Consider the following 26,728-nt stretch of genomic DNA (forward strand, 5'->3'; position numbering starts at 1 on the left):
TTTTAAGACCACTACTTCTGTTGTACTTACAAGTCATGCTTTTGAAGGAAATGAAAATGAGCCTTCTTAAATACTCACATGTATATATGAATGTGGGTTTTGTAAACATGAAGGATCCAACAGAAATTAGAAGGAATGGTTTAATGGTGCTGTTGAATCTTTTTTGTTAGTCTTTTTTTTTTTTTACCCCCCCCCCCCCCCCCAAATATTTTCGATATCTAACATGTGTGATACTATCTAAATATTTAAATTTTAAAGTAGGAAGTTTAGTAGCTCACTGCTAGAAATAATGGGGTGAGTTTCAAATCAGTTCTCAGCTTCAGTCAGCTTACTCAGTTCATGTTTTGCATAAGCAAGGATACAGTCCAGGGCTGGGTCTTTTAATACTAAATAAGAGAAACGGAGTGGGTTCCTCTTGAAGGCTTTGAGCCTTCATGTCTTTTACATGGAAAATGTTTATGGAAGTCAATAGGTATTTTCAGTACCAGAGGAATGCCGGGTTATGTCCAAAATCTACCTGTTACTGACTAGATTATCAGAATGAATGTATACAATGTTATATTGCATCCAAACATCACATTTAATTCCCCAGTTTTTACACCTTACTGCATGCAGTGCTTGCAGCTCTGAATAATGTTCTTATTTGGTTAAATTTATATACACAGTAAAAAGGGAAGTAACTGCAGCTGTACTGCTGTCAGCTACAGAGCACGGCACAAATTGTAGGAATTCACAGTGTGGGCTCCGCACAGAGCTAAGCAATTCTTTAAAATACCATGAATAATTCTAGAACACACTGCAGGATACAGCTCTCTGAACTGCATTCAAACAGATTTCTGACTCCTTTTGGAAGCGTGATTGGTGTACGTGTGTCAGCATGGGTCAGGCTGTTTGAGAAGGAAGAGTTGCGTACATGTTGAATCTCAAACTGCATCAGAGTCACGGTGGGTAATGAATGGGCAGGTTCTAGTCTCGCATGACACAGGTACTGGGCTTGGTGTTTTACAGGGTGTGAGAAACCAATGATGACAACCTTCAGAAAGTGGCAAACTGCTCAGAAACAGTAGCAGACTTTGAAACAGCTGCAGAAATCCCATGAGGTCCTTTCTTTACGTGGGGCAGTGCAAAGAAATTGTTTTGTCATAGCAGCTCCCTCCGCACATCAATAAACTTTGCGAAGTAAGTTTGCTTTTTCTTTGTTCTTGTTACCGTTCACCCACCAAATGCTTGTGTTTTATTTGATCTTGCAGGTAAGTGCCATTACTCTGAATTGTTGCTGCTGGTACGAGTCTGCACGTCACGGCAAACCAACAGAGAAAATGCTTCAGCCTAGCTTTATTAGTCCTCCATGTTTAAAAAAGGAAAAACAATAGGACAAAGAGGAGAAATTAGGAAAATTTATGTATGCTAAGCATTTTTCCTCTGTAAATCCTAATGAAAAAAAAAAAAAATAGTTCAGTCCCTAAATCATTTCCAACTATAGTCTGTAAATTATTCTGAAATAAATCCAGATTGTTAGCTGGAGTAAATCTGCGTGCCTGCATCAGTCCCGCAGAGGCCCGCTGCTTTACACCTGACCCACAGCACCGCGTAGCGAGGTGTTCAGTTTGGACGCGGCACCTCCAGAGGCTGACGCGGTGTTAGGGCAGCCGCCAGGACAACACAACCCACCCCGCACAGCGCCCGCGCCCCGCGGCGGGCCCTAAGATGGCGCCCGGCCGGGCGAGAGCAGGCGCTGGGGCCGCGCTGGGCCCGCCCCGTTCCCTGGGCGACGGCGACGCCGAGCCCGGGCACCATGGCGGAGGCGGCGGGGACAGGCAGCCCGCCCGGGCAGGTAGCACCCCGCCGCCCCGGGCCCTTCCCGTCGCCTTCCCTCAGCCCGCCGGGTGCGAGGCGCTGAGGTGCTGAGGCGGGGCAGCTCCCGCCCGCCCGCCCTTTCCCTAGGGGTCCCCCATCGCCTCGCCTCCTTCTCGTTTCCTTCTCCGTTTTTGGCTCTTTTAATTGAAATTTATTTTTAAAGCCTTTATTCAGCTTCTGAGCGCTAAAAAAGAAAGGGTGGATGCTAAAAATCCTTTCTGAGGATCAAAGCAAAGCAGCGTGAGGGTTTATGCCTGCATGACCTTTTCACAAAAGAGCGTGTAGGGAAGAGAAAGCCACAGGCCCAGTGGAGCAGCTTCCCTGCCAAAAACCCACATGGGGCTTTGAAAACCTACAGAGGGCTTCCAAAACTTGTGGAGGGCTTCAGAAATCCACAGATCCATCCTTCCTGGGGAAAGCCACCACCAGCCATCCCACATCCTCATCCTGACCTAGCACAGCGGTGGCTCCCCCCTCTTCTTCTGCAGCTTCTGTTGGGGTTTGTAATTGTTAAAAGGATGTGCTTTCATACCAACAGTGCGTCCCAGTAGTTGCCCACTTGGCTTTTTCATGGTGATAGAGATACCTGAATTTTTGGCTGTTAGTGCAAAGGGGCATGGTTTCCCTCCCATCTTGCTTCCAGCAACGTCATAAGTTGTATTCCTCGCCCTTTGTTTCCTTATGTAGCCAGAGTGCTACCACAGATCCAAATCCACATCATTCTCCTCAATATTTGCTCCTTTTCATATCTTTGTCTGCATTATTATTATTTATTGTAGTTTTTGACTTCGTTGGTGGAGGTGTGATTTCTGACACAGGTACCTCACCTGGTATCAGGAGTCAAGAACACAAGCTATTCCTCCCAAGAACACAGGAGGTGTTGCTTCAGCTCAAAATTTCTCTCTTGAGTCTGTCTATAAAGCTGTAGTAACCTCGAGGTCATTTTCTCGAGGTGGAACTTCTTTGTTGTCTCAGATGGCAGAGAAGTTACTGTGGCTGTTGCTGAAGTGATTAATTGCTTTCAGCCACTATAGGTTTGCATCTGTTGGCAAAAAACTACCATAACAATAACTGGTACAAAAAATAGGTTTACTTAAATAAATCCTCTTCTATGTAAAATGTATTAATACATGTTTTAATGCTTTATGAGATATATATATAAGCATTTTTCACAGTGTACTTCTTACTAGTGTTATTATTGGTAAATATTATGGTTGTTGGGAAGAGCATAACAAGGGGGTAATGCAGTCAGTCAGATCCTAGTGAAAGGCCACAAGGTGTGCTGTATGGGAAAGGACAGGCTGTCAGAATATATTGTACATCTACTTGAAATGTAGCACTGAAATTTTTGTCTTTATTACTTCATGGCTTTATAAAAGGATTCTTTATAGATTTTTTTTCATGTGTTTTCTGTTCCCTATATATTAAGTTTGTTTTATACATCATAGTTTACCTTAGTGATAATTCCTACTATCCCTTATGATTTAATTTTATTGCAAACCCTGTGGAATTGTGCTTTTTTAATTTATTTATTTTTTAATATATATTTTTATTGTATAGTCTCCAGTTTTGGCTGAGGCTGGCATGTTCAATATATAAGCCACAGAGAACATGGTATTCTGCCACTATTTTTGTTTTATTGAGAAAATTCCTCTTGAATTAAAATACTTTTATAATGGCTCAGACTTGTGATTACTTTTAGCAGAAAGAATGTCACAAAACCTGAATCCTGTTCTTAGCAAGTCTTCCTGCTGCTTTATTTTTAAACTTTCTTTTTCTTTTTCTAAGTAGTATGCAGCAGTGAAAACGTGAGTAAAGTCTAAAGCCATTTGGTACATTTGGTCACCCATATGTCTTGACGCTTGGATTGTGTGTATTTTTTTAATAGATTTTGTTATTAAGAGGATACCATAAGCTTCTGTTGTTCATAATGGTCCTCTGAATGCTTTCCTCACATAAAGGTTTTATTTTTCTCATTTGGCATATCTGCATGTTTCGCTTTTGAATGTAATTGAAATTAGCATGCTATTCTTGTGTATTTCCTTATGTGTTTAACAACAAAAGAAATACTGTGACTAAAAATAACAACTATTGATTTTAACTTCCTATTGTGGGAGCAGACAAGCGGGGCATTTTTTTAAATTTTTTTTTCCCGTTTCTGCCTTAACTATTTAGGTAGACAGCTTCAAGATTTTTTGCTTCTGCTGAAGTATTTGACAGCTTGATAACAAAATGCATATAATAATACAAATAACAGCCTGTGTTGCTATTTTTTTTCATTCCCATTTTGATTAAAGTTGTAACTGATATGCGACACTGTTTCAGGATACATCTGTACTGCTGTCAGCAGTATTGCTCAGAGCGAGGTAGCTGAGCCAGCTTTAAATGAACTAGTTCAGTACTGGAAACTATCTAGCTGTGGCAGCAGAGTTTAGTCCAGTCTCATTTCCCTGATGGAGTGAGGAGGATCTCAGGTTCCTTACGCTTCAGGTATTTGCTATAATTTGAGAGAGCTGGCAACCCATTCCTTTGTGAATATACTTTTGAAAATCATGATTTTGCAAAAGCATGCTGTTGCATTTTAAAGCAAGTGCAAATAAGTGGCATCTTCAGTCGGAGCAGAGGTCTCAACCAAAAGGACAAGCTTATTTCCTTTCAGAAGCAGCGGTGCTAATTTCCATTTTTGTGTTTCAAGGTGTTGCCACTCTGGAAAGTCCCTCACTAAAACTGCAGATAGAGGGGCGTCTTTTCTAGTAATTTTTTGTTTGCTTTGTTTTGTTTTATACTTCTTCCCCACCCCAAATGCAAAACTTTCTGCAGCTTGCTATTTATCACTCTTCTGTTATTATTTTCTGTTTCACAGTGATTTGTAAACATTGGCTGAAAGATTCAAGGAGAATCTTGTTCTTTTGTTTTAGAATATCTGATATGGTATTTTGATTGAATGCTGTTGACAAGGGGTGCCCAAAGCATTTGGAGTGCCATACAGAACAGCCAGAAACATATTATGCATTCAGAACAGTTAAAAATTATTTGAAGGAAAATAAAACATAAAGGAACAAATAATTCCCTTGTAGTAGTCTGTTTTTAAATAGGTTAAGTCTATTGCTTTTCAGTGTGTGTTGGTAGAGTGTTTTGTTTTTTTTTTTCCCCACTGCACATGAGGATAGTATTACCAGAATTAAATCAATTTGGATTACCTCAGTCAGTTACAGTTGTTAACAGTAAGAGGAAAGATAAATTCTCTTACAGCAGTGAACATGCAAAAAACAACTTCCCTTTGATTTTTCAGTGGTGGTTAAAGACTACAATCGAAAGACAAAAGAGTATTTTACCAAAGGAATGATAAACTTTCAGTGGGGCTCTGCCCAAACAGAAATTTTCCACTAATGTGGGATCATGTAGGGGCCTCGTGGACTTTCAATACCTTTCAAATTACAGAACCATTTATAATTTTAAAAATTAATGTTCTAAATTACGTGCTTTCTCTCCCATAGTTACTCATCAGTCATTTTGAACTGTATTCCTTGTTATCTAATACCTGCACTTACTGTGGACAGCAGTGCCACAAGTCTATCCTTATTAAAACAGTAAAAAAAAAAAAAAATAAAAAATACTTGGGTGGAGGATGAACTTGCTGCTGGGAATAAAGTTACAGACAGGAGGTGATGAAATGCTGCTCTAAAGTAGGCTTTCACCTTGCCATGTAAGCTGTCGGATTTTGATGTGCAGATTATGGAGCTTTATCTGCAATACTGAATTGCAATAGCTTGAGTGTCTCGTAAGTTTAAACTTCAAACTTTAGTTGGTTGAAGAGTGTGTTTCTAATTCCACTGGATCTTTTAATGTGTTGAAAGAGATTATAGGAGACTGAGTGCAAAGCACATGGAGTTATTTTTAAATAAATTTTTATCTTACATGGCTTGTATATTGTTATAATACAATGCTATATACTAAGACCTCACCAATTTTTCCTAGAGGTCCTTCTTGCTATTTGTAATTCAGAGAAAGGGATGAGCCTTAGCATCAGCATGCTAAGTGTGCTGGGCCTGGCAATACCAGGTAGGTGAGGAAGCTTCGTGCTGTAGTAAGCCAGCTACATACTGTAGGCAGGAGATAATTACTTCATTGGTCAAGCTTTTTCTGACATGATGAATGCAGCCTGATACCTTTCAAGAAGTGGTGAGGAATTAGTTTGGATAGATTCTGGAAATGCAGGTATTTTTTTCCAGATTTTTCAACTTTTTGCCTACTAACTTGTTCGACAGAGCACAAGATGTAAGAAGTGGGAGGGGGGAAAAAAAAAAGGTTTTTGGTGCACCTGTACTTCTGCATGGGGCTCCTGCTGTGGTCTTGAATGGTGGAGTAGAGTGCAGGGATTGGGAAGGTTTTCCTCCTTGCTCAATCTTCCAGTCCCCTTGCCCCCTCTGTGCTACACCCGGCTTGTAACCACGGATGAGAAGCTGGAAGATAGCTTGATGAGAACAACAGTGCTACGCCTTGAACTTCCTTAAGTTTTTCTTTCTATATCAATGCCAATTTCTTCATCTGCTACTGATAAAGTCCATCAAGGTGACTCTTGGGAAATGTTCACATTGAGGCCAGTAAGGTGTTATCAAATGGCCAGTAATATGCCATTTATATAATGGTGCAAAAAGCCAGAGTAAAGTATCCCATGTATTGGATATTGTGAGAAAAAGGGATGAGTTGGTATTCGTTCAACTTCCAAAGCATCAATATCAGTTAAAGAATAACTGATACTATGAATTCAGCTCTCGCTACTTCTAAAAAATCAATTTTTTGATGTATTTGTAATACTGCTGGGTCACTGCAGGAAAGCATTCATATTTTTCCTAATTATTCAAGACTGTCTTTCACTAATTGTATAATGTTTCTTTGTTGAGCTACTCATTCATGTTTTCCTAGCTGGGGCATGCAGCTTCAATTATATCAATATTACTGACTGTAGGGGTATTGCTTCTTATGCTGCATGAAGTATTGCTAACGCAACCAAAAGCAGACTAATGACATGGTCCTAACTCTCTGAAGAAAGCCTTCAAGTGCTTCATTCCTGTTGTTCTGATAAGACAGCATATCTAAGGCTGACTTCTTTGCAGTTGAGAAAAATAATTTTCAATACTAAAGTGCACGTGTGAAGGTACTCTGGCACTTAACTAGAGAGAGAAACTGGTCTGTCCACTAAATGTGATGTTTGTTGCTCTTATTCGTGTTTCATCAGTCTTCGATGCAATTCAGCTTGTCCCAGAGTTTTAAGTATATTTTGCAGTTTGGCAGCAGCAGGGGGAGTAGTGTAGCTTTATTTGGGGGCTCTCCTTGACCAGTGCTAGATTTAGTTGACGATTAATTAGCCCAGAACAATGCTGTTCAGTCTAAATTCATCTGTGTTAGGAAATCTTCCTCCTTTTTCAAGCTGAGCTAGAAATGTTATTTCTAGCGTAATTCTAGAAGTGAAGGCACTTCATCTTGTTGTGCCTCTATAAAACCCCATGAATGTAAAGATGTACTCGAAATGAGTGTTGGGTTTTACTCAGATTTCTAACCAACCTTCAGGTAGGGTACAAACCCTTACCTGCTCTTCTTTGAGCTTAATGATCCAGATAGATTTTTATTTGTGTAGTTGTCCACCTATGTAGACTTCAGCAGCCCAGCTTGGATACAAGGGTTTGGTGAAAATTTATTTTACATATCAGTTCCTTTTTAAAACTTTGTAAAATGCTTTTGGGTAGTTTCCCTTTTGTATAATACGCAGATCCCAGCAGCGCTCAGTTAAATTTGATAAAATGATGCTATACATAGTTTTGACCTTTGCTGGGATTGCGTCTGAACATAATTGGCTCATCTGAACTAACTACTGATAACCATTATCAGCGACACCTCATTTTGACAGCACAGAGATTGCCCAATAGATAGATGGCTAATGTAATTTTGAATAACTTTACAGATAATGATTTTATAATGTGCTTTGACACCTCAATTCATTGCCTAAATATTCTAAAGTAAACCAGTTATTTTTTCCAGTGTTATATATATTTCATAGGTTTTTCGTAATGGACACACTAAATAAAGTATCATCAAATGTTCTTACTTGTAAGATGATTGCATAACTTTTCAAGCTCAGTTTGCTATTCCCCCATAACATGTACACCATTGCATTTCCTGAAAGGAACTGCCTTTTGTGTGTTATTGCAAATACACAGACCTTCCCTGAAACAGTAGTGTTGGATTCTTTTATATGTACCTTTGTGTTGCAGCAAATGTGTTGAGGTTCCTTGGGTTAAGGGAGCAGTAAGTGGGGACAGTAAATTCCCAAAGGGCAGGGTGGAGATCAAATAGTGTGGTAGTGTGTATGTGTGCTCAGAATATCCTAAGCAGAAGCTGATTTAAAAATTTAGTTACTGTGCAATCTGGTATCATGTTAGTCAAATCTAGATTAATGGATTCTTTGCACCTTTATATTTCTATTGTTTTTACTTACAACTTGATTTAATCTTATCCTGCACACAATGTCACTATGTTCCCACATGAATTTAAGATAGAAATACTATTTTCCATGTATCTGCCTAGTGAAAATGTGTTAGGGTATTGTGCTGCTGCCTTATAATTATAGCTGTGTTACATTTTGGCATTTGTTGAATTAATCTCTTGCCTGCTTCCTCAAAATCAAAATGTTATTTATATAAGTTACTGCCATAATTGAATCAACTTTTAAAAATTATATTCATATGTCTCTGTGTGTGTAGGAAGAAGACCAGGATCAGGATGCAGTAGGTGGACAGAAGATTATTAATCAGACGTTTCTTTCTCTTTCCCAAATTACTGCTTTGTCAGAACAAAATGTAGAAGGAGTTCAAAAGTGAGTAGCAGTGATAACAATGCTAGAACCAATATTATCATGAAATAAAGTCTATAGACAATTCAGTATTTTTTTTTTGTGATAGTTACCACATTAGACTTGAAATCATAAATGATTTAATTGAACAATTAATGTTTCATGAAAGTTCTGAAGAAAGCCATTGATCTCATATCTGCTTTATTTTAGTGTGTTGCCCATATCTTTTGATTTTTCTTCAACTCCTTTCCTCTCTCCCCTGGTAAATATTTCACAATGACAAGGTTTCTGGGTTTGCAGTCTTACTAAATATTCTGTAAATAAAATACTAAGATGTAAATAAGCACAGGCCAATGCTGAGCCTTTTCATAAGTCTCACTTGGTAACTCTTTTGCTCAAACATTTAGGACTCTTTACAGATCCATGAGTTACTGTAAAATCAGAAGGGCTTTAACAGTTCAGAAAGGGATGGAAAGCTTAAGAAGTAGATAGCTATTATGGTGCACTGGGGAAATAGGAGGCAGCCAAAGACTTCTGAAGTAAGCCCATGTTGTCTTCCCTTTAGCAGCACCCCCTCTCATTATTATTGCTTAATAGGAGGTGAATTTAGGAGGCCAGGAGTTCAACCTGAAACTCTAGACTTATATTTTTAGAATGGGATTTTCAGAAGTGCCCAAATAATTTAGGAGCACTTTTCTCCACTGGTAGATTCTTAAAGAATTGAAAGCCAAAGGGCTGCTGTTCTTAACTGTTTTGGGGAGAGAGAAGAAGAAGAAAAAAAAAAATAAGAAAAAAAAAAAAGGCAACAAAACTAACGCTCTTTCTGAATACGTAGAGTTTTTGAGAGATTAAAATATTATTCTTGAAATATTCTCTTCCTCTCATTTCTCTTTGTTTTGAGGAAAAAAAAAAAAACCTTCCTTACCTGATGGGATTTATTTTTCCTTTTTAAATTTGTTATTTAATGAAAACTGAAAAAAAAATATTTTTACCCTTTAAATAATAGTTTATATATTTTTTCATTTATTATTTTCTCGAGTGATAAGCCCCTTTCTTTAGAGAAGACTGAAGCATACAACCCAAAGGAGACTAAAATGTACTCGATGATGCAATTTATTGTGAAAATTTCTTGCTAAAATTAAAAAGGAAAGCATTGAAAGGTCATATGTTTTTTCTTAGTCTCAGCTGGTCACATGTATTTATATATATGTGCGTATATATATACACACATACGCACGCACAAGTTAATCATAAAGTATATACTGCATCTGACTGAAGGGGATAGATGCAGGGTATTTTATATACTCCAAGCAGTTTACCACCAGCATTGAAATTTTGTTAGATTACCACAGAGCATCATTACTCTACACAAGAGCATTCTGAAGACCACAGCTCAGGATGGAAAATCAGAATAGATGATCTGGTTCAGTATGAAAATTTTGATGTCTCGCATTCCCATATATATTGGAGTTCTGTACTGCCATCCATCTCCTTAGGACTTGCGCACACCCCATAAAGGAAGAAATAGCAATCGATGTAACTAAGAAATCTAAATCACCCATAATTTCCTGATCATTTATAGATGCTGTTGTCAGTGAGAAGTCTTGCAGAATATTGAAAAAATCAGTTCTGGCATTGTTAGTAGCATCACAGAAAATCTAAATCCCTGAGAAGCTCTGATTATGAAAACACAGAGTTGGCAGAAGCTTCAGAAAGAGAGGATATGGACTGTTTCAAACCTTGGAAAGTTCAGCTGGCCACATTCCACTTCTATTTCAGTACAGAGTTAAGTGTTTTTAACTGCCTTGCATGTGTACAGCCGTACAAATTTGTCATGCAGAACAAAGGAGTACATGTTTTAAACAAAACTGATTGGATTATATGCTTTACTTTGTTAGCTATTGAGGCTTTAATTAAAAAAAATGAAAAACAAAAAATTCATCTTACTTGGCAGTGTATCTCAACTGGCTTGATGAAAACCCTGAAAAACTAACAGTTGCCTCTGAGTAGGTCTGATATTAATGCTATTATTAGGAAGGAAAGAGAAACGGGAGGGGGGGAAAGGGGGGGAAGACTTCACTCTTGCAGGGGAGGAAAAACTGTGATCACAGCTGGCACCTGTGCAGTCAGGTATAGCTAAGAAACCAAGGATTGCTTTGATGTAAAACTTAACTACCTGAGACATGGTTAAGTTACACCCAAACTGCCAACTGAAGTCCTAGTCCTGATCCCCTATAAACTCTTCATGTGGAAAAATGCATACAATTATTATAAAAGACATAAATAATTCCATGTTTGGATAGAGTAGATGTAAATACGTCAGTAGCATCATAGTCTCCTGGAAGGAAATGTATTTTTCTATAATTATTACTTCTTCAAGTTAAAATAAGTGGAAAATTTTCCAGTGTGCCAGAAAAATAAGATGGGATTCTTCCTAGATGTTCTTACAATTATGAAAGGGGAATTTAAAATTCTAAATATGTTAGATATTTTTAGTAGTTTTATATTGTTTACCTGATTTTTCAGATGCAATTTTTCTTCAGAGTCTATGTGAAAAATAATCACTAATGGAAAGCAAGATCTTTTTTAATATTGTAAACATATCTCAAAAAAAATAGAGAGACTTGTCCCATTTCATCCAACAAACCCCTACCTGAACAAACACTTTGGGAATTTCTTTGGGAATTTTGCCTGCATTTCTCTTTGATTTTTGTAAATCTCTTTACTTCATTAGTTATATCTTAACATTTAATTAGTGCCTGTTGAAACCTGTAGGTGCTTGCTTACTTTCCTCATTTGATTTTTTTCCTCTAACCATCAGTGTTCATATCTAGAAATTGATGTAGCTAAGTTTCTGGAAAATATATACATGTATATGTGTAAAATACTAATACATGTACAATCACTAAATTAAACTTTGAAACCTCTATTTTTTAAATTTCACTATTTTACTCTGCTTTTTCTTTTAGAAAGCTGGAAGAATTTCTGAATTTTAAACAATTAAAGACATCTTTGAAGGAAGCTATTTTGCTAGATTATTATACTGCCGGATTTTGGTGGGCTAAAGAAAAGAACTTCAGTCTTGTGCAGCTCTCAGGATTCATGGATCTATTAAACTTTCTGTTGGAGAACCTCCGTGGTAAGTATAATTAAAAATTATAAAATAAAAATATCTGAAGTGGAAGGCAAGAATGCTTTCCAGTCATTTTAGTAAAGCGGTTTTTAATTGCAAGTGATTGTAAAATAATTTATTTTCCTCTTGAATGTTGTCATGCTATATCTTGTGCCTGATAATAATTCTCCCTGAAAGACGTTTGATTAGAGAGAACTGTAGTCTATTTAGGAGAATATCCCTCATTCTTTCTTTATACAGTATATGCTACAAAAGGACCAGGTCCTGAAAAGACCTCATCATTGGTATGGAAAAATAAATAATCATTACAGTAGAGCGAGAGCAAGGAACATCTAAATTCTGGTTTCAGCTCTCTGTGACTGAGTCACCATAGCCTTGGGCACATTTCTCTGATGTTTGAGATATTTGGTACATCCTGTAGAATTATACCAGGAGAATTACATTTATTTTGTCCTTGGAGGTTAGCTCTCAGGGAGCTTTCGCTATGGCAAATTCTGCATTTTGGGCACAAAATGTATTGGTTAATTAAAGACTGATGAGGGAAGTAAACTGGCATCGCTGCCAAAGTTGAAAAATAACAATGAAAGGACTTTAGCTGTGGTGGCTATGAGGAAATTTGCTAAAAAGCATGCATCTTGGGTCTGGCAGGAACAAAATAGCCAAAAAAAATAATTGTAGCTGTATCCTCTCAAAACCCTCTTCAGAGATCACAATTCTTAACTTTACATTCACTTTGAAGGTGATTATGTTGAGAAGAGTCTATCCCAGAGGAAAAGTGAAAGGACACAGTGGTTCTATTCAAAGTAAAGATGAATATTTAAAATCAAATTCATAATAATTATTATACTCTTTCATTGTAGTTTAAATCGAGGTCCTTTCTGACTTGGAATTTTGACAGAATATGTACGTGCTTTATGGTCATTGGAATTCCAGTTGTCCTTCCTGTCTCCAATGAGAAAGTATCTTAACATATGCTAACTATATTAATATAACAATGGAGAAGAATGGAAACATGACACAAATTAGTTTTATGAGACTGTAATGCATGTGTACTAGACAGGCTGGTAGCACAACTGATTATTAAAGCTGACTGACATTTTTCAGGAATCTGATCTTAGTTGCATGAAGTCTGGCAAAGCTTTAACTCTTTCAGCTAAAATTTTCTGTGGCAGTGTCTGCCTTAGATTAATTTTAACATATAAAATTTCCAGTAGAACATTCAATGGACTTCAAGACAGAGGCTGTCAAATAAATAAATGTTTTATTTTGAGCTTTTTTTTTTTTCTTTTTTTTTTTTTTTTAATAGCTCTAATACCCCTATGCTTTGAAGTAAAGACTTAAGGTTTGGCAAGCAAGGGTTGTGAATTTGCTTTTTGCTGTCCTCTGAAAATTCATTCATATTTGGCTAAGACACATGGCTTCCAGGGAAAGAAAATGCAGTTTGTAATTGCAAGAGACTTCTTACATTTTTTTTCACGGCAAAGTTCCCCAAATAATCCATCTTACAAATTATGCTCTAGCCCAGGGCTGAGATGAATTTCCTTATAGTTACTTATATGAATTTCCTTGTAGTTACTGTTCTCAGCTGGTGCAAGTTCCAAGACGAAACATTTCAACTAACAATAAAATGTTAATGTCTTCTATATTAATGATCATTTCCTTTTCCTTCCCTACAATGTACCCAAGCAGCCTGGAGAAGCTGATTTGATCATAATAGCAACAATAGCATGGGACGGAAATAATGGATTTAGACAACGAGGGTAGTGGAAATTCATTTAAGGCTGTTAAAAGAGAGGAAAAGAGAGATTTAGAAACTCACGGCTCTTCTTGCTTGGGTGGGTGAGGAGAAACAGTTTGAGAGCCAAGGGATCGTTGTTGCCTGTACAAATATTCCTTGCAGAGAAAGTGAAACAGGATAGGGACTGCAACCAGCTGAGGAGCCAGTGTGAACTACTTGTGTGATTTGGTCTACACTTTGAACATAAAGTGCTCCTTACCTCACAGATGCCGTGTGAGAGCCATTCTGAGACAGGCAGTTGAGCCTGAAACTCAGTTGTGCAAAGGAAAGAGAAAATTTGGACTAGCCGGAGAGAGGACCTGGGCCTGAATATTGTCACTTCTAGTGATCTTGTTATCTTTACTTCCCCACTAACTGATATTTCTAGTTCTGCTATTCTTTCTCATTTCCCGTGGCTTCTCTTCTATTTCCCCCCACGTTCTCTGTATTTCTTGATTTTTTTCCCATTATGGTTATTTATATCATGCCGCCTCTGTTACTGAAAACTGAGGTGAAATTTTCTGGTTTTTGATTGCTGTACAACTAAAGGGCAAAACTATAAAGACCAGAATCTTGGAAGTTTTTAAATTTGTTTTCTGTACAAAGAACCAAGAAGCGGATCAGTAGAGAATTAAAGCAATAAGAAAAATAAATCTATTTCAGCACTGGTGGATATTTCCCCATTTACTACTCTAGATTTTTAGACTTGAAAAGAACAAGCAAATTGTGTTGGTAACTTTTTTTTTAAACTCCACCGTGGTTTTAGTGATAGCACACAGTGTACACAAATCAGAAAGATGGATCCTTTCTTAAATGCAACGTTTAGCAAGCATTGATATATTTTCACATTTTTGTTAAGATTTTTTTAATCAAGTATACAAAAGGAATTTAAATTTTAGTTCAAAACTGTGTTGGCATTTGGTTTTGCTTTCCAAGTTAAAACTGGAAAGTCATTATTTATTTTGGGGGTGTAAACGATTATGCAAGCAGAATATTAAACATATTCAAGTTTAATCAATTATGACTAAGTATTTTAAAATTGTTTGCCATTTTTAACATCTGTTCATGTATTTCTGATTTATATTGCAAGGGATATGGTCAGAAGAACAGTCTATTTACAATACATAAGCAAGAGTAAATTCATTTTAAGGATAATCATACTTTGCATCTAGCATTTACATGATATTCTGCCTGTGGTTATCTCTGCATACATAAAAGACCAACCTGTAGTGTCTTAAACATCCATTATTGTGGTCGTTGCATTACTAGGGCTCATCAGTGATTTTATGATGGAATTTTAATGCGTGTTTTATTGATAAGAATAATGGCTACAGACAAAAGTGTTTGGCCACTGTTGCTTTTTCAGTTTGCATGTGACTCATAATATAACTGCTTAAGCTTCTAGAAGTCTTATAATTAAAATGCCCTAAAAAGGGGGGGGGGGAACCACCTCTATTATGTTTATATTTACTTTTTGTTCTTTGGAATTCATTGCAGACAAACATATGACCTTAGAAGATAACATAAAGGAACTTGGAAAAGCAATGGCTGGAATAGGAGAAACTGATTCAGAAAGAAGTGGTGACATGGATGTCTTCAGCATTGAGCAAGCCAAAGAAATCATTGATTACTTGAGTATCAGGTACTACCCTAGGATACATGATGTCTTATTCAAATAATTTAATGTGGTAGGAAATCTGCTGATAAAATAAGTTAAAATTATTTAATTGGGTATGTACTTACTATGCCAACATGCTACGTATACCAAACTTGAAAAAGTAAAAAGAAAAGAGAATACTCAAGCAGTGGTAAAGATCTGACCTCCAATGTCAAAGCCTGGAAAATTCAGAATTTAGATGGGAACTTTATCTTGACATAAGATTATTCTGAAAAGATTCTATCTGGGTTTAGGTTTGGGTGATTTAAAGGAACGAGGAGAATGGTGTATACAGAATACTCTTGTTTTGCTTTTAAAGCTTTCTAATTCTATATTCAGTTGAACAAAATCCTAAGTCTCATTTGTAACTTTGAGTATTTGTGTGACCTTGTCAGCTGTAGTGGACTTCTTAAGTGGTTTAAAGTTCTGTACTTTACAGAATTAAGGCTATGGTAAATAAGTATGAGTAATAAAAATGTTGCATTTGTTAATTTGTTGCATAAGTTAGCATAAGTTCGGCATCTGCATGACGAGGTTTCTTGACAGGTCTCAGCTTTTAAACAGACACAGAAAGATATAAACAGCAGTAATTCAGTTATGTATCTTGGAAAAAAATGAAGTGTCAGTAGCTAATCACTCCTCTCCATACAAAGTCTTAGTAACATATACAGACCTTTCTTCATTGAAGTGCCATCGTTAGGACAGCAGCCTATACTCTTACACCGCTGCTTCCAGCACCTGATGGATGAATGATTCCTTAAGTTCTTGTATTGCCAGGATGAGCAAGATGGAAAATGGGAAAGGTGTGATTGTAATATATGTTTATGTGCTATACTATATCTTCAGCTATTGAGCCCATTTCATGACCTCAATGGTAGTGCTAGGGAGAGAGATTTTGTGGCAGATGGACATACAGATCAGTCATGGACTTACTATTTATGTAGAATTGTTGGGAATTTTCTGACTCTTCTTTTCCTAGCAGAATTTTAATGTGGCAAAGAGGTGTTTTATTATTATTATTATTATTATTATTATTATTATTATTAAAGAGTGTTTTTTGAACGCATTAAAGTTTTTATTGAAAAGAGACAAAAATACAAGGTTGGCTGACAGTCTCCTGGTTTAGGGCACTGATAGATTCTTAGTGGGGGTTTAAGCCCATCACACGTGATTTCTCTTACAGTTGAGTTATAAGATCTGGCTTTCTCCTGCTCTGTGTTTTGTTGTTGTTGATGATGATGATGTTGGTTCGGCTTGGTTCTGTTTCATGGAAAATAAAAAGAACTTCAGATTCTTCCCATATGAAATGAGAACATCTCTTTATATCTCAAATTTGTGTAGTCAATGCAAACCAGTGTCCTGCCAAGTACTCCCCTAAATTAAAAAGAAGCTTGGCATTTAAAATGTTTCATTCAACTTCTACTTCTCTTTTCCTGTCTGTGCCTTTTGTATATTTATTTGGAACAAATGTTTTTTTCGAAGTAGGATCTCTGTAGCTCTTGTGTGAACTATCCATTGAAAGAGATCTTGTCCATGAAGTAAGTCCTTCACAGTGTCAAGAATTTCATCCAAGAGATTAGATGCTCCATTCCATTATCACCGAAGTATTAACTCAGCAGGAATACAATCATGCCTCAGTACACCAGTGGTATTCTGGCTGCCAGACGTGTAGTTCTATTTTCATACCACTCAACTTACTAGAAGTACGTGCTGTTACAAGGTCATGGATATACACACGTACACATATATGCACATACGCTAAAATGTGCCATGTGTATCCACTTTATACAATGCATTATTTCATTCATGTGAATATTTTTTTTTTTCTAAATCGAAACTGAATCAGCACACTTTTTACGTAGTTGTATTCCGAACTTTATGAACTCAGGAATAGGCTGACTGAGTTTTATTACAACTCAAATTTATGTATTAGTTCAACATTTTTTCTTGTTCTTCACCTTTTTTTTTTGTTTGTTTAATTTTAAATGATAGACCTATAGCTTTATTTTTTTTTTCTATTCAAGATAGTATGACATGTTTTAGTTCAGATCACATTTTTATAGGTGAGCTCTGAACCCATGGGATTCATAATGGAAATGGGGACAAATGCTCAACTACATTGGCACAAGCTGTATAACAACTATAATGATACCTTCAGGTCTGGTGGAAGGTGACAGTTATCGTCTTTTTATCCTGTCTCCTGCAGCAAACACATATCAACATAGCTCTTGACATTTTCTTTCAGGAGGCAGTGGAGTTGGGAAAATATGTCATTGTTAATCACCTTTATATTTTCATATGACATCATAAGAGGTTTTATTCTGAAAAATCTTACTTGCATGAGGAAAATTATTTTTATGTAATTACTAAATACATTGGCACAGGCTCTTAATTGTTCACAACAAGCATTTTATATAATGCATGGTGAAAGAAAACTATACCAGTTTTAAAATAAGCACCGATGCTGTATAATCTACATGATTTGATTTAAAGAGCATTAAATGGAAGAATTCTTTCGTTGATATAGGATTAAGGGTGACAGGTCAAACAGAGTTCTGTTTGAAAAATAAAAATAAATTCAGAAATGCCAAAAGTAATGACTTATATTTTTGGAAATACTGTAAATTATCTCTACATGGAACACGGTCTGTAAAGAATATCTTAACACATTTAGAAGGTCTAAGGGAAAGAACTAATTTTCAGCTTCTCTCAATCTGGCTCCTTTCCAAGGCATTGGAATAAAGAAAAGAAAGAAGTTTGAAATGTTAGGTTCTCTCAGTACAGTTTGAAAGATATGTATCTAATTCCTTGTAAGTTTGTGATGCTCATAAAAAATTTTTTTCAAATAATCCGTGTTAGAATATTACCAAAAATAGATCTGTGTGTGAGAGAGAGAGGACACATGTATTTTCATGAATTTGTCTGAGTCATCTCCACCTAAGTTCTGAAGTCTGTTTAAACATATTTCATAAACAAATTCCTATTTTTCCGCTGAAACATGGCAGGAATTCTTTGGTGAAACACTGCAGTAAATAGGTAATTAAGATGCTACAATATTTGCCATTTCATTTGTAGTACATATGTGCTTTGGGTGTGGGGGAAGGGAACTTACAGTTTACGGTAGCCAAATTTCTTATGCGAGTAATCAAATTTGTTTTTTAACAAATGGTAATTGGCTGAATTAAATGTAACTATAGAATAAAACTTTTATATGGCACTTACAGAGCCAAATGTTCAATATGGCTGCTATAATACTTCTCACAAAACTAGGAAATGCATCTGTACGTATGTGCAAAACTGTCTGCCGCCATTTGGGTACAAATGTATTTGGAAGAGTCACAGGTGTGTTTGACTAATCATGCTGCAAAATGTATTATTGTCACGTAAGAGAGGCTGGCAGTACTGCCTTAGTGTTCTCCTAATTCTGAGCTGCTCCCAAAGGTTAGAAGAATCTCTGCTGTATGTTAGCTGACACTTCAGCACCACTTTCATGAGGGCAAATTGTCCCTGGTCTGCAGTGTTTCGTGGAACCTCAGTGGTACTGTGGCAGTGGCCGGTGGTGCTGTGTAAGTGAAGGTGATTTGGAGAAGGATGTTCAGCTGAAATGGTGGGGACTGGACACAGACTCCCACTGTTGGTTTCCTCATTAATTGTCATAGCCAAGATTGTATTTCAGACACCTACACCCCAGTGCATCGGCCTCTTGACCAGGATTCTGTGATAACTTTCTAAACTACTTGCATTATGATGAAAGTGCTGCAGAAGAGAGGTCTTACTCTAAAGTCCATATCTTTCTATTATGTACCATGCCTGTCATGATACTGACTTTGGTCTTCTTAAGGGAAAAAGAAAAATGGGAAAACTCAAAAATATTGTATATGAGCTCTGCTTGGGTTCCTAAGAAAGCATCATACTTGATATTCCAAGTAAAAACTTAAATTCATGTGTACTTCTGACCTAGCCAGGGTATTCCAGGCACTCTATTTAAGAGACACTTGGCAAAACAGGAAGAAGTTTCTCTAAAAGTAATCAAATAAAAGCATAAGCTTAAAAATGTTGGCATACATCCTCTGACAGGGGACTGTCAGTGTCCGTATGTGCTGTCTCCATACTGGCAGTTGCCTTACAGACCAAAGGATGTAGAAGCACACGTCTTAAGAGGTGGCTTTGAAGGCAACATGATTAATATTTTAATCTCCTGGCTCAGTGGAAGGCTTAGATGTGTAAGTATAGCATTAGCATGACTTCCAGTACGTGGTAGCAGTGTCCGTAGCTTTAAGTAGGTAATTGCATACATTGTTCTAACAGTTACTTCCATAGACCATAGAGAAATTCACGTTGGGAAGGATGTGTGGAGGCCATTTAGTCCAAACACTACTCAAAAGAGGCTTCGGTATTCTAGACGTGGTCGTTCAAATATTGAACAGAGAGGCACCACCATCCTGGTTCCTGGTTCTAGTAGTGTGGTGGGGGGAAAGGATAGGAACTGGTTACAGATGTTCCTTGCAAATATTGCCATATCTTTCATGGGTACGTCAGACAGGACTGTGATAAAGTTAGAATCATTCTTCGACCTGAACTTGCTATGAAATCACAGAACTGAGTTTTAAATCCTGTCAGAATGACATGACAGAAGCCAGAAGTTCTGCGTCGTGATTTTAAGAGGAAAAAGTAATTGTAACAGATGAACTGTGACAAACCAAGCCTTTGATTAAACAAATATGATATCATTGATCATTAAGAAAGGAAACAATGAAAATTATTTAAAACATGAAATGGCAATCCACATATGTTTTAAGGGAAAATAAGTTTACTACTTTAAATTACTTTTGGTGTAATGCACAAAACTCCAGTGTGTCAATCTAGTTTTCTAGTTTTTCTTTAAGGAAATAGTGCGCTGATTTTGAAACATGACCTTGAGAGAATAAATGCTTCCATTCTTTATTGGTTTTGTGTTCCAACATCAAACTTGATCGCTGGAATAAGCAGCCCATCCCAAATCTGCTAGCTCATTTGGCTTTGTTTCCTTCTTGTCCACTACTGCTGATACTAAAGACATAAGTATCCTCGTGATATGCATTTCAGGAATTACTTTTTTTCAGAGGAGAACTTAGTCTTCTTGGAGTTTGATTCCATAAGAACAAAGCAGTTTTATTTTTAATTATCACACTGGATTTTCTACAGCCATCTAATAGTACGTCCTGTAAATTAAATACTCCGTGTATCGTAGCTGAAGTTAAACAACCATCTGCTGAAGTTAAACAACCATTTCTCTCTAACATTCGGAGTATTACCCATCTGGAGAGTAACTCTCACTATAACATTTTTTTTTAACAGTGTTACTTTTCTAGAGATCTACAGCTGTACTAGCGGTGTTTTTCTCTTATTTTTCAGCTTATTTAAACCCTATAAATTGTATGAACATCTCTTCCACAGTCCTAGAGAAAAACTGGTGATAAGTAATAAGGTAAGTCATTTATATAGATGGAACTCATTATGTAGAGTTATTTAATGAATGCACTATGGCATATGTTTTGTATTGCTCAAAGCAATTTTATGTCAACATTACTTCATTACTAAAGTGAAATGGCTGATTAAAGAATACAAGTTAGATGTTTCGATCCTCAAATTCAAAATTAATTTGGGATTTCAAAAAAGTGTAAATGCATTGGTTGGCTAAAATGTGTTAAAGCGGGAATGCTTTTGTTTATGTGTTTATAAGTTGGTGCATGTCATTTGAATTAGCAATGCATGAGTCTGACTATTTTAACATCAGCAGTCAAAATCAGAAAAGTTTGTGTACCAAGCAAGAGTCTGACCACAGTGCTGATATTCATGTATGCACAGTTTTTTTTCCACTGTAGTCACCAACAGTTAATTATACTGATTTTAGAGAAACAAGCTAGCTAGAAATCCAGCAGTTTGAAGGTTGTCTTACAGTCAAGCTAATTCACTGTTATTAAACTTTGTATTCTGACTTATATGTGAAAAAATACATAGGAATATGTGTAGACTCAGGAGGTGGCCTTTAATCAAACAGCCAGATTAAATTAGTCAAATATACTTTCCTTTTGTTTGGCGGTGCGTTTTGAAGATATATGTTACAATACATTGAAAAGAATTTACATTTCTAATTTAGGAGACAACTGGTTACTCTGAGAGGCACGGTAGTAGAATTTCTCTTATGGCATGTATCTTAGCTTATCAGCACACAGGGAAGTTAAAGTTATTAATGCATTGGAAAAAATCTTTTGCACATTAAACTGGTGGTTTGGGTCTGTAAATGATGCGGTATAATTTCCTCCCATGTTGTTTTTAAATAACTGTGTTTTACGCAAGGAGGACTTTTCTTGCCATGGATGCAAATATTTGGAGATTGAGGTTGTTTGTAAGGTGGGTTAAAATTCCAGCTATGCTGGAATCAATGACAAAATTAATTACATAAGTCAAGCAGGACTTCAGCATCACACTGTTGTTGTGGTTTTCATATTAGCTAATGAGATCAGTGGTTGGCTAGCGCGTTCTAATTGGTAAAATTATTTTTAATGAGGCTTTAATTAAATAATTTCTTGTGTAAATTTGGTTAATATATCAGTTGCAGATTAGCTTAAAATAAATGTCTTTGTGTTTTCTTGAAACCTATTTCTGGATGTCTAAGATCAGCATAAAATGCTACAGTTTCACAGCCAAGGAAAAGCAGCTGCTCTGCATGGTTTGTATGCAAGACAGCACCACCTGTACCATCTACCTCCACTAGGGAATGGCAGAAACGTATTTCTGTGAATGACTTTGGTGTTAATCCATCAAAGGAACAAGTGCAATTTACAATAAAACTGTCATCAAAACCTTCATGATAATCTTTAGCTGCAACTCTCTTACAGACATTTCTTACCTATGCGCCAGTTTGGTTTAATTCATGTTTTGTAGTCCCATGGCAGAGACTCCAACCGCATTTATCCAACCACAGTGTAATACCCGAGAAGATCAATACTTATATTCGTGCAGAGTTTATTTTGATAGGGTGTTATATTGTTCTTCAATAAGTTAAACACTTTGAAACTATACATACAAATTTATGGCATTCTCTGCATCTGCTTGATGTGTAAAATGTGATGAGAGGTGAGCCCAGCACAGACATCAAGTTCCCAAGCTTACAGCTTTGTTACATTTAGAAATGCGTATCCATAAAGGAGAGCATTACCTTCTGTGTTTGCAGTCCCTTAGATGAACAGGTCAAACCTGACAGACTAAAGGGGCAGATGTAGTTCGATGTGTGTGCCTATGGCAGGAGCATGCCTGGAGTCACATGCCCTGCAGTGCATGTGCTCAGGGAGCAGAAGGGGGCCAGAGATCGTCTGGGAAATCTGTGCACTAAAAGTAGATGATAAATCTATGATGAAAGGCTGGCTGTTGTTTCACTGCGTAGATTACTGTCTTTAAAATAAATAACAAAAAATAAAGCCACTGTAGATACACCGTGGCCAACAACTAGATGCAATCCTTACTCCCAAGCACACTGTTGCTATTGTCTAAAAAGTTTTCTATTAGCTTCCTTGATGAAAGCTGTTCTTTTGGAATGAGAGACTGTAAAATGTAATGGCCAGGTTTGCCCAAATAAGAAGACCCATGGCATTCTAAGAGCTTAATCACAGTATTATCTTATTTTGCAAATAAAGACTTTTGGACAAATCAATGAAATTATTTGCTTTAACTGAAATGGCTTGCTTTAGCTCACTGAGTAAATTTGTGCTTCACATATGCTGAAGGTATCACCTACTGAACAAAAGTCCAGCAGCCTCTTCTTTAGCAGAGATTCAGCTGCGACAAAAAAAAGCAATAGTTAGTGCTGTATTGTATATCCTTTGAGAGAAGCCATGGTATGTGTTTTCCAGATAAAACTTATAGCAATGGATTATGCACCCATTGAATTTTATTTTTTCTCTAGCGAGGGCAATTATACAGTGTTCTCAATCAGATTTCCTTTTTGATCTTTCAGTGCATTTATTTCCAAATGACCCTGTCATTTCCTGTGTAAAATAAAATCAGACAAGAAAAGGGAAATGACTCAAAACTGAGTTAGATTATGCATACAATATCTGCATGCCACTTAACAAAATCTAAGTTACTTAAATATAGCACATAATTAGTGGAGCTTCACAATCTGATTAATATTCTGAGTTTGATGCAGCTAGCATGATAGAAACAACTTTGTAAAATATAGACAGTATTTAAGTCTTTAAAAAAAAAAAAGGAACAAATGACTGGCTAATTTAAATATATTTTTGCATCAGCTAAAGCCTTTAAATCAAACTGCCTGAGGTGATCACATTGCCTAGGAAAAAAAAAAAGGTTAACGCTGAAAGACACGAATGCTTGTTATATGATAAAACACACACCATAAATCTAACCCAGTTTGGCAGTCTTTAAAATTTATAACTTACCTTTCCAGCTATCAAATCCTTTACTTCTCCTTCACTGCAGATCTACAAAGACCTATATATTACATATGTGCAAATACCTGTTAGAAAACACAATAGGTACAAGGAGTTACTGAGAAGTGTTAAGATTGCCAAGTAAATTGATCGCTTTTTGTTTTGTTTTGTTTTTTTTTGTTACTGTTCTGAGCACTTCTCAACATCTAGAAGAACTGCAGAAGAAGCAGTGCTTTGTCTGGACTGTGGCCATGAACCGAAATAAAATGCATGTAGGGCTCACATACCAGAGTTCTTCAAGAATGCTGTTGTTAAAGATACTGTTTTTACCTTTTGTCCATACTGGAGGTTTTGCCCTCTAGCTGTGGCTTAGTATACCTAGTACGCCTGCAAATTCAAAGAAAGCAAATGGGGTACATACCAAATCTTGATGGGCAGGGATTCAGTGGAGCAGTTCCTATTAACACGTCAGATCTTATAAAAAAAGGTTTAATTTGTTAATACAGGAATTGTGTAGAAGTTTTTGTTATTTTCTATTTCTAGGGTCAGCTAATTTATTTTGCTTTGATAGGATGATATATTGCAGTACTTTTTTTTTTTTTTTTTTTTTCCGCAGATTTAAAAATTGTACCTTTTACTGTAGTTCATGTTTTCTGCTCTGCTGTGTTGTGTATTTTTGGATGAAATGAGGCTAAGGTCTTCTGGGATTATGTCTGCTTTGAAACATTTCCTAATAAAAATAATGTGGTTGGTAAGTCTAGTTTTATTCCTAGTTGCTTTAGCCAGCCTGATGGAGTAATCTGCTATTTTATGGCCCAGATGACTAGCTAAGTTTGACTTCTTGAAGTAGTAGTGTACAATGCAATTTTCTTTAGAGATGTAATAGTGGGTCAGGTTGCAATAAAAATATCAACGATTAAGTTTAATGACAGTGCAGATTCAGTGTTATAGCAGGCACTAGGTATCATCCCCTACTTAGAGTTGCAGAAGAATTTCCATTAACACTGTCTTTCCATGTACTCCTTACTTTTTGAAACATTAAGCTTTCAGACTATGGCTGGTATTTATCCAAGTGTGAGTGGTTGTTTTTGTTTAGTCTTTTGTTGGTGGTGGTGGTTTGTTGCTTTAAGTATGAATAAAATCTCTTCTGTGTTTTGAATTTAAGAGAGTGCATAGGAAAAGTACACTATCTGAAAGCTAATAAGCCTTTCTTGATGGCAAAAGTCCTGAAGTCTGGGACTTCACTTTGATATGTAATCCTCATTAGGTGTTGCACACTTAGATTGGTTAATCAATCATTTTTAAAACAAATTTGCTCAAGGATTTCTTGAGAATTGCATTTCAAGAATGTATGAAACCAGAACATTTCTGTAAGCATATCAGTTCATACTAGAGAGACACATTCCCCAACTAATGGAGTGCATGTTTTTCAAAGCTTGAAGATATCAAATATTTGTAATGCTTAAAAACCACTGAATTGATTTTCTGTAGCTTTGTTTTGTAAATATCACCATGGCAAAGACAAGACTGCTTTGAAGGACATAAGAACATAGGACTGGAAGGGACCTCTTTAATTGTCAGGTCTAGTGCTGCCTTCTCATACGCAAGCATGTATAATCCTCTTCGGAAACTTGTTAAGCTCAAGCCTAAGAAGTTAACTTTTTTGTCTCTGCTATTCCAGTTAGAAAGCTGCCCTGGAGCCTGATTTCTGTAATGGTTATAAAACTTCTAATTTCCAGGCTAAGTGTATTCACAGCAAGCTTATGTGCACTTGTCCATGTGCCAATTTGTGCCAGTATTGACCTTTACTTCTTATTCCATTCCCAGTGTTTATTTTTCTAGCATATGAAGAGACAGCAATCTTATTGTCAGCCTTCATTTAGCTAAATTAGAAAAGCCCGTCTTCTCTAATCTCTGTTTTTATGATAGGCTTTTGATATATACATTCTTACACACAGAGTAGCCTTAAGTCATCCTGTTGGTCGTTTTTTGTAATTGTTCCACTTTAAGTTAGTTTTGTTTGAACATAAGTGACTGAATGGCAGTGTTGTTGCTGAGATAAAAGCGAGGCCCTGTACAATGACATACTGCTTGCTTTTTCTCTTTGGGAATAATCTGCATGTTAGGTCCTAGAATCAGTCCACATTTCATACCTGTATCATGTAGCTGTCTTGTAGATCTGCTGTTCTGATTCTCCTTGCTTCCTTTTTTTTTTTTTTTTCCCTGTTTGAGGTACTCTCAGCGCACTACAGATTTTTAAAAGTCGTGTCCCAACAGTGTCACCAAACAGTCTGTTAAATACAAGAGTGAATATTCTTCAAGGTCACTCAATCCCTTCTGTGTGATATTCTTGTCCTCTCATGCATTGATCATGTCTCTCACATTCCTTTTGTCTAGAAAATTGGTTATCTTATTAAGTAAACTATGAAATTAGTGTGGCATCACGTATCTTTGATAAACCAATGCTGTGTTATATGCCATTTTTCTTTAATTTCTATGTCCTTACTTATTCTTTCCTTCATAACTTGGTCCTCAAGCTTTTACTACTATGGAGATCAAAACTACAGCTTCAGGAGTAGCTTCATTATTTCACAATTATGAATGTTTAAAACTAGCAAACTGGTACTTGGGCTTTTGATGTCTGAAAGAAAATTTTTGATGTCCTCTACAGAAGTGTGTAGTCCCAAAGACCTGATTACTGAAGCAAGCAGCTGGAGAGCCAGTGGTTTTTGGTGACAAAAATAACTGAGATTTGGTCCTTTGATCTTGAAGTTTGCTATGGCTATAACTAGAGGGATCATGAAGGGCTTATGATTAGACTGAATGAGAAGTGGAGTCTATTGGGATTGTATGCATTATTACTAGAAATATTTTAAGCATATCTTGCACATTAGAAACGTCCTTTGGTTTACAAAGACTCTTTGCTATACTCAGTTACCCATAGTGGAGATATTCTGACCTGTAACAGCTGCGTTTCAATATAGGTCGCATGCTGGTGGTTTTCTACAGCTATTTTAACATG

The 26,728-nt window shown here is 36.6% G+C and overlaps 1 protein-coding gene across 1 annotated transcript in view; it reads left to right on the plus strand.

Moving 5' to 3' along the window:
* The first annotated feature begins 1,707 nt into the window (after positions 1–1,707).
* Positions 1,708–26,728, plus strand: part of CABCOCO1 (ciliary associated calcium binding coiled-coil 1) — a 53,412-nt gene continuing 28,391 nt past the window's right edge. The window contains exons 1-6 of the mRNA XM_032191579.1: positions 1,708–1,790; positions 7,133–7,163; positions 8,619–8,731; positions 11,677–11,846; positions 15,115–15,259; positions 20,669–20,741. Coding sequence (XP_032047470.1) covers positions 1,708–1,790; positions 7,133–7,163; positions 8,619–8,731; positions 11,677–11,846; positions 15,115–15,259; positions 20,669–20,741 — 615 coding nt within the window. The remainder of the gene's footprint in view (positions 1,791–7,132; positions 7,164–8,618; positions 8,732–11,676; positions 11,847–15,114; positions 15,260–20,668; positions 20,742–26,728) is intronic.

Source organism: Aythya fuligula, chromosome 7 (assembly GCF_009819795.1).
Source record: "Aythya fuligula isolate bAytFul2 chromosome 7, bAytFul2.pri, whole genome shotgun sequence".
Taxonomy (NCBI): domain Eukaryota; kingdom Metazoa; phylum Chordata; class Aves; order Anseriformes; family Anatidae; genus Aythya; species Aythya fuligula.